The sequence below is a fragment of the Pezoporus flaviventris genome, unplaced genomic scaffold (assembly GCF_033815535.1).
Source record: "Pezoporus flaviventris isolate CSIRO_AGI_PZ_B2104156 unplaced genomic scaffold, CSIRO_AGI_Pfla_v1 ptg000034l, whole genome shotgun sequence".
Classification (NCBI taxonomy): domain Eukaryota; kingdom Metazoa; phylum Chordata; class Aves; order Psittaciformes; family Psittacidae; genus Pezoporus; species Pezoporus flaviventris.
In genome coordinates, this window is record NW_026892582.1 from 2,331,508 (window position 1) to 2,340,375 (window position 8,868).

General features: G+C 56.1%; 1 protein-coding gene across 1 annotated transcript; it reads left to right on the top strand.

Moving 5' to 3' along the window:
- Window positions 1–1,067: 1,067 nt before the first annotated feature.
- On the top strand, window positions 1,068–8,819 carry LOC133273606 (TBC1 domain family member 24-like). Its single transcript, XM_061461964.1, has 7 exons — window positions 1,068–1,247; window positions 2,698–3,733; window positions 4,014–4,172; window positions 5,392–5,455; window positions 6,121–6,216; window positions 6,875–7,151; window positions 8,020–8,819. The coding sequence occupies exons 1-7, from the start codon at window positions 1,154–1,156 to the stop codon at window positions 8,163–8,165; spliced, it is 1,872 nt and encodes a 623-aa protein (XP_061317948.1). The 5' UTR covers window positions 1,068–1,153; the 3' UTR covers window positions 8,166–8,819.
- The last annotated feature ends 49 nt before the right edge of the window (window positions 8,820–8,868 follow it).

The following is an 8,868-nucleotide window of genomic DNA, read 5'->3' on the forward strand; positions in this document are numbered from 1 at the left end:
GCACCCAGAGAGGGGACCGTCCGCCCGGGAACCGCTCTTGCTTTGCATATGCTCCCAGGCCTCCGGTGCCAGCGGATGCTCAGGAGCGCCCTGTGGATGCAGGCAGACCCCACAGACCTGCAGGCAGGAGGTGAGGCAGGAATGAATGCCCAGGGGCTGCTGTTATCACAGGAGAAAAAAATAATGATCAAGGTTTTTAAGGAAAAAAAATCTTACAAATAAGGTGCTGGTAAAAATGCCCACTTTGAAGTGCAGCCTCAACTGTAAGCTCTCTAGGGAGCAAAGCCAGAGCAGCACAATGCTGCTGCAGCATCTCTCAGCTATTAGAGGGTACTTTTCCTTCAACTCAGCTCTTTTGTCTGGGAATACAAGGTACGGTTTGTAATTCTGCAATGTGTTTGGAGGCAAAGTCAAGTCAATCAATGACAACCATTTCAAAGTGGACAGATTTGAACACTGAAGCACCACAACTGCTCCTGCAACTATCCCATTTTGTGCTCCCGCTGAGCAGCGGAGTCCACCGGAGGCACAGGGTGCTGCGGGAGCACGTCTGCATCACCCCAAACATCCACTGGTGGTTTTGCCATGTGCTGCAACCACAGCCCTGGCACACCCATCCCCAGAAAGCATCCCTAAAGGCACACAAGGTGCTTGCAGAAGGGCATCATTTACTCCTCATTGCACCTCTCTTGGCTCCTGGCACTTGCTGCTCACGTACTTCTCTGTCCAATTTCCTCAGGACCATCCAGCGGGAAGCGGTTGCAAACCCAGTCGCTGTGTTGATGTTTTCTTGGTTCAAGGACAGGCGATTGCATCGGCCCCGGCCTTTGATGCACCCTTCCTGCCCCGTGACGCTGGCCAAGGGAGTGAACCCCAGGGTGAGAAAGCGGAGGTTATCCTTGCGGATAACAACTTATTAAGTTTAATGGCCATGTTGCTGGTTTGATGGCTATCTCATCCCACGGGGTGTTTACATCCCCTCCCCAGCCCGCCGTGAAGCTGAGGCAGATCAGGGTGACGCGGGCACCGCTCCACCCCTCGCTCTATTTACACCAAACAAGCACCCTGTGCCAGCGAGCTGGCGCCCACCTTAAAAGTGAGGGCAGGGGACGGGGACAGGGGACGCGGCAGCGGAAGCACCGGAGGCAGGGCCATGCTGCAGGTGGGGCTCAGCCTGCCCCGCTCTGCCGGGGGGGCGGAAGGCGGCTTCCCCACGGATGAGGGCGATAACACAGGCACCGGGGAAGGTGAGTGAGCTGCAGCCGGGCACAGCCGCACGTCTTGTGCTGGGGAAGGTGCAGGAGGCTCTCGCTGTCCCACGCATGCCAGGGCCACATCCCAGAGGAGAGGCACTGGAACAGACCCAGGTTTTCTTCTCCAACACCCCCAGTGTGTCCCAGAGAGGGCAGAGCTGGAGCCAGCTGTCTATACCCTGGGCTGGGCTTGGGTTGATGCTTCTCGGTACCTGCGGCCAGGGAGCATCTTCTTGATGCATCCAGCTGTGAGGCCAAGCTGAATCTGGGGACCACAGCAGTGCAAACAGCCCTGCTTTGACCCCAGTGTTTTAGCCTGGTTTCTGTGAGTAGAAGCCCACCTGACTGTATTCAGGGCTTGTCTGTCTTCAAAGCAGGGTCAGGCTGAGCAGCAACCGGTTGAAACTGCTGCCCTTGCCCTGAACTAGAACTGAACCTGATCTGCTGGTTTTGTCAATCTTGAGTAGAGGCCAAACTGAGTCTGAGAGCAGGAGCCAGAGCTGGACCCCCTCAACATGCCACCACATGCTGCCACACATGCAGCACATGTGGCTGGGACCGTGCTGTTTCCACATGTCCCTTTCAGGACAGGCAGAGAGTTCTGGTCAAACCCATGCTAGACTCCCCAGCCCAGCTGAACACATCCACAATAAATCCAGCACAGAACTGATGGGTGCACTAATCGACTTTATCCTTGATAGTTAATCACGGCCCAGCAGAACTTATCCACACAAACATAAGTCCTGGTACAGGGTTTAGAGCTCAGCTCTCTCACAACCCCAGGGAAAATGCTGCTCACTTTTCTCTAGGAGGAGCCCAAACTCCACTCTTCCCAGATCAGGGTTCATGGCTGCACAGTACAGGAGACCGGGATTCCATGCAGACCTTCTGTTTCCAAGGGGCTTCCCAGCTGCTCGCCAGTCCCTGGATGGGTCTCTCCAGGCCCATGGGGGCATGCGGGAAACAGGGACCCTTTGGCACCCTGCAGCCCATCTCACACCCCTGGGGACTCCTCTCACTGCAGCACCTTCTCTCCTGCACCTGAGCAGCCAGAGGTGTCAGGAGTCTTTGGCAGGAGGCAAAGGCCTGAGGCCGCTTTGCCTGCTTTGCCTGGTTACAGGTTACAGGATGGGAAGTCAGGAGCTTTTGAAGGGGTGCAAAGCCTCTCATAGTGTGGAGAAGCAGCTTTGACACCCAGCTGGTGCGTGGCCGCATGATTCCCTGAGCCTCTCAGACAGCAGTTTCACCAGGGCCTGAGCTGATGTGAGCAGGCAAGGGGAAAGGGAGCAGCTCCATGAAGGCAAAGCCTCCTGAAAACCTTCCCGTTGCACCGGGGATAACTTTTGAAGTACAAGGTGTGGCTGTAGGACCTGCCATCAGCCAGGGTGAAGTGCTGCCAGCTGGGGAGGTGAAGCGTGCTGAATAAACGGTCTTTGTCCTACAGAGATATTTGGCTCTTCACCAGTCACTGTTGTGATCACATCAGAGGCTGACACCTGGGACATCGACATCTCCTCTTGTCTGGGCTGTGGACAGTTTGTGGATTGGGACAGGATGCCAGAACCAGAGCAACAAACACACATCCCCCGAGACATCCTCAGCAAGTCCCCGAAGGAGCTGAAGAAGCTGGCAAGAGAAGGGTACTGGGCAGTGAGCCGAGCTCTCAGAGCTCAGGTCTACCACCAGCTCATACAGCAGGTCTCCTGCCGGCTTGTCACCCCAGATGCTCTTGTCTACAGGGACGTGGCGAGCCGGCTCTTTGGGAAGATGAGTATAAGCACCTACCCTCTGCCCGAGTTCCTAGAAGGATGCTCCATGCCCACATACTGCCTCAACCCAGAAGGCGTCACTGCCTTGAAGAAGATCCTCATCTGTGTTGGCAACCTTTTCCCTGACATAACCTACAGCCCAATCCTCCCCTCGCTGGTGGCTCTGCTGCTGCACTACAGTGAAGACGAAGCCCAGTGCTTTGAGGGTATCTCGCGCCTCATCGCCAGCAACTCTCCCCACACCAGCTACATTGACCAGTCTTTCCTGGCCCACCAGGCCTCCTGCATGACTTTTGGGGATCTGGCCAACAAGCACTGCCCAGCAGCCCACAAACTCATAGCCAGCACCTCTGAGAACGTCTTTGAGGTCTACTCTGAATGGTTATCATGGCTCTTTCACGACCTCCCCTTCAATTATGCCATCCGTGTCTTTGATGTCTACCTGCTGGAGGGGCAGAAGGTCCTGTACCGCATTGCCCTGGCCCTGCTGAAGCAGTACAGGCTCTCGGTGACCTCCACCGAGCTGGAGGGGACTGACATCAAGGCAGACCTGCAGGCTTTCGTGCAGAACATTGCTGAGCATGTGACTGTCGACAAACTTCTAGAGAGAGCCTTTGGCATCCGGCTGTTCTCCCGCAAGGAAATCTGGCTTCTCCAGATGGCCAACAGGAAGGCGTTAATGGAGAGGGGCATAACCATGGTGCAGAGCAGGTAAGAAGACCTCTCTGGTTGCCAGCTCTTAGGGCTAAGTAGACAAAACATGAGTTACAGTGGAGATACAACATGTGGGGAGCTTCAGGTATCTCTGGAAGCTTTGGCGATGCTGGGTGCCTCACAGCCCCTCGTGGGGGACCCTGTGAGGAGGCACTGCGCAGTCAGAACTAGCAATGTTAACAGAAAGCTCATGATGCAAAAAGCATGCACAGAGGCTGCACCCCCAAAACCCAACAGCACCCCAGCTTGGCAGTAATGCATGTCCTCCCTCACACAGGCAGTCCTTCCACCTGGCCATAGACATGCAGAACTTCAGCTCCAGCATTGTAACGGCTCAGGAGATGCGCATCATCTGGTCCTGGATCCCTGAGCGCTTCTCCCTCTCCCCCCCACTGCTGCTCTTCTCCACCTCAGAAGATGGGTGCAGCCTGCAGAGGTAAAGCATCATCTGCCCATCAGGTCAGGTCGGGGCAGATGGGAGAAGTGTAAAACTGGGTAGAGGTTGTTGGTGTAGAAAGGAGAAGCATGTAGTGTCCCTGGGGGACATCTGTGGTCTCCTGGGGACTCTCTCGCCCAAGTCCAGCCAGGACACCATTCCCAGGGCTCCAGCTCCCTCCCAGCACCATGGCACACAGGGCATCTGCTGGGTGCTGCAGTCAGTGCTTCAGCTCAAAACTGAGCTAGAAAATGAGTTTGCCATTGAATTCCCAAGCTGTGAAGCAGCAAAAGCCTCTCAGTAGGCTGAGCCTGCCTTTGCACAAATATTTTCAGGCAGGAAACCCAAGTCTGCTCCTCTGTAGGAGAACATTAAGCAGAGAGGTTGCACTCACAGAGCAGGCCAAGCTCATGGCAGGGACAGACAGAACATGGGCACATCCGTGCAGTGGGGAAGACATCAAACCCTCTAAAACCAAGCTAAAAGGGCCCAAGTGTCATGGCCAAAAATGCAGTAAAAAGACCAGTGTCGGCACTGGAGACAACCCAGGGCCCAGTGACACCCACTTCCATGGCCAAGGAGCAATGGGTGTGGTGGAAGCAGGATCATCCCAATGCTGCAGTGCAGCTCACTGCTGAGCAGGATGGATGCTGGCCAGGGCTGGGTGCTGCCCATGCTGCCCCAGCTCTCAGGGTGGTGGTTAACGGTGGGGCTGCTATGGAAGCACCTCCATTAGCACCCAAAGCATGCTCCCCCATCCCTGGAGAGGCAAGCAGACCCTCCCTGGCACAGCCCTGCACCTTTCCAAGGCAGCAGTGGGGTGCCAAACCCAGATTATCAAATACATCCAGATTAAGAGCAAACTCATTTGGTAAACTCCCCCCATGGAGCATCCCCCTCAGCCTGGAGCCTGAGGGTAGGGTGGGAGGATTTAGTGTTTGGTTTTATCTATTACCTGCTTCACCAAGCAAAAGCAATGAGAAGTCCCATAAGCCACCTCCCTCTGTTCCTGCACAAACACTGAAGCTGCTGAAGATACAGGATGATGAGTTTCTGCTGCTGTCCTTCCACAAGCTCCCCTGGGCCAGCTGCCAGCACAGCAATAGGCTGAGAAGAGCCACAGCCACTCTCCACTGCCCTTTACAGCCTGGTGCTCACCACGTGCCCTGTCCTGCGTCTCTGACCCCCACCTACCCAGCCTCCTTGTTCATCTCTGCAGGTTTTACACATGCTGTGAAGGCTACGAACCAACAGTGCTGCTCATAAAAACCACAGAGGGGGAGGTAAGTATTCAGGTCAGATATAAGGAGGAAGTTCTTTACTGTGAGGGTGGTGAGGCACTGGAATGGGTTGCCCAGAGAAGCTGTGAATGCTCCATCCCTGGCAGTGTTCAAGGCCAGGGTGGACAGAGCCTTGGGCGATGTGGTCTAGTGTGAGGTGTCCCTGCCCATGGAGGGGGGTTGAACCTGGATGATCTTAAGGTCCTTACCAACCCAAACTGTTCTATGGTTCTAAAACAGACTACCACCTTGCCAGCTGAGGACAAGGGACTCATAGACCCCCGTCCACAGTCTGATGCCATTTAGCTGATACAATGCTTTGGGGCACACATTTACTGCTTCCTATTGCCAGGAGCTGGACAGGGCCCAGCAGGAGGCTCAGCACCATCAGCCAGCACACAGCTCCCTATGATTGCTCTGCTGCAGAAGAGCAGCCCCCAGATCGGACAGAGCTGCCCCTCAGGCACTGAGGCTGTGTGGTCTCACCTCCAGGGCAGCAGTGAGGGGTTAGAGCAGGATGTGGCTGGCACAGCACAATCTGGCTCTCCAGTTCACCCAGGGAACTCACAGAGCTCTTGTCCTCCTGCACGCACGTGCCAGGGGTGGTGGTGGTGCTTCTGGAGCTTGCTCTGGCTCCAGTCGCTGACGCCCCTGTGCTCTCTCTCAAGGTGTGCGGGGCATTTCTCTCCTCCGACTGGAGCGAAAGGAAGAAGAGTGGGGCAACATCCAGCTTTTTTGGGACAGGGGAGTGCTTTGTGTTCACTGTAAGTCATTTTCACTTCTGGGTTTACACTAACAGGTCTGTCCATTGCTTTTTCCTTTACCCCTCTGACAATTCAGGGCACGGTGGCACCGAGCTGCTTCCCTACCATCGTCCCACCGCTGCCCCTTAGCTCTGGCAGGAGGCAGAAGCACAGAAATTGCTGTGCTGGACCAGAGCAAACGGGGAACAAACTCCTGCCTCACGGGAGCGGGCCTGCCCCAAGCCCCTGAAAGGTGCAGCAACCCCCAGTGGGTCTTGGAGCACCTTCCAGATGGTGCAGGGCAGTGTGCATGGCAGGGCTAGGTTCTGCCATGTTTGCTCTCCTGCATGGAGCTATATTCCCAAATCAGCCCCTGTGTCTCTTGGTGGGAGATGGCTGAGCTGGTCCAAGAGATTCTGGAGCAGTGTCTATCAGTATCCCACCAGTGTCCATCCAGCATCCACCCGCAGTGTGGGTAGCGCAGGTTTGCCCATCTCCAGCAGCATCTGGCAAAAACAAAACCAGCTTCTCAGTCACCTCCAGAGGAGCGCTGGCACTGCCAGGATGCCTTGTCCCTTCCTGCCCCGGGTTTGGACCTGCCATTTGGCTCCCAAACCACCTGGTCGGGAAGCACTGTCTTCCCAAGGACAGGGCTCACCACATTCCTCCTGCTTTCCAGGTGCGCCCCGACATGGAGAGGTACGAGTGGGTGTTCATCAAGAAGCCGGAGCTGGCCAAAGCCGTGCCACGCTCACGCCAACGGTCACCTTCCCCCTCTCCTGCATCCCTCCTCAGCTCCTCCCCGGACAGCCGTAGCACCAGCTCCAACCATCTCACCGTGCCCATGCCACAGAGGAAAGGCCGTCTCTCCCCATTTCTGGCCATCAGGCATTTCCTTCTGCCTTCCAAAACAGCCTCCATGTTCATGTGCGGGTCACGGGAGGGGATCATTATCGGTAATTACGGAATGCTGGACACCCACCCACTGCTGCTGGGGGCTGAAAGGGCGCTGCTCCAGATTAAAATCTGCACTGTCTGGAGGCCAAAACCTCCTGGTTTAGGATATCAATTTGATGAAGTCAGCTGCCTCTTCCTCAAATTAGCAGGAAGGTGCAAAGCTGCACAAGGGCAAGGATGCTCCTTCTGAGAGCTCCATCTGCGGGGCTCTGCTGGCTGAGGGGGAGCACCATAGTACAAACCTGGTGAGGTTTGCATCCTTGAGGCTGGCATGTCCTCTCCCAGCCCTTCCCTCTCCACTTCCTGTGGGATGGAGAGGAGGTGCAGGAGGGGATCAGCCCAAGGAAGGGCCGGGCATGGTCACCGGGGCAGACACACCAGCTGCCTGCCCGTGCTGCTGCCTCCCGGGTCAGGCTTGAGCACAGGGCTTGAAACTTTGTGCCGGCCACCACCAGGGTGGGTTGGCAGAGGACCACAGCAAGTCAGAAATGCCTGCATCACTGACAGCTGCCTCTGCCCCCCTTCCAGCCCTCAGGAGCAGAAGCAGGCAGGCCTGGCTGTGGGGGTTCAAGGAGTTTTCCTTGTTCCCCAGCCCTCAGTTTAGTAATTTAGTCTGCGCTACCAGGACAACCTTTCGCACTGGCTGCCTGGCAGAGCGCTCTCCAGGCGCTCAGCCTCCACACTGGAATCCCGATTGGCAGAGGAGGCAGCTCAGGGCATGCCCAGCCCAGCTATGCACTGTGTCCAAATGACAGGAACCCGAGAGATGGGCGCAGTCCTGAGAGACCTCATCAGCTGGGCCAGTGCCCCTGGCTGGGCAGCAAGGTGGGGGAGAGCAGATACCAACCATCCTGTTTGCTTTTGCAGGTGGAGGGGGAGGCCAAGCTCTGTCCCTTGATGCCAATCTGCTGTGGGGGCGCACAGAACACTGCGAGACCTTCGACAACCCTCCGCTCTGCCAGGAGAACTTCAAGGTGCAGCTCTTGGAAGTGTGGGGCTTTCAAAATGTCTAGGTCCTGGGGGAGAGAGCCCCTCACCGCAGCACTCATGGGGATGGGGACCCCTTGCCATGCTGGCTGCCACCGGCCTGCCTGCTGTGGTCTCTGCCAGCAGTGCCACCGGCACCTCCACATGGCATCTTCCCCTTCACAGTTAGCCAAGGTGGTGTGGAGAGAGGGCAATGTGGTGCCAGGAGCAGGACTGGGGGTGCTGCCTTTGAGGACATCTGAGGTCCCCTCCTGCAGTTTAGACCCAGCCTGCTCCACCCAGTCTGTCCCAGTTCAGGATGCTGGAGGGGAGCTAAGCCAGTTCAGTGTTTCTCACACCATGCTGGCCTGTTCACAGCTTGGAGCTCAACAGCAAACCAGTGGTACAGCAGCACAAAGCAGATTTTATAGGATTTTTATGCCTAGGCAAATCCCAACACCAAGGTCCAAAGCTCACCAGAAACACTCTCAGACCCCACTTCCCTCTGGTCCTAAGCCCATCACCACAGAATTCTGTAGCCTCTGCAGGTTACCAGGGCTCTTTGTCCATGGTTGAAAATGCTGATCAATGATTAGCAAAGTCCTACCTGGTGTTCATAAAGCGGCAGCCGACAAGAACCCCCGGCTGTGCACCTCCCTTGTCATTTCTGTATTAAACTGAAGATCTATGTTCACCACAAAGGGCTGATGTGAGACTGAGCAATGAGTATGTCTGAGCCTTGACCAACCT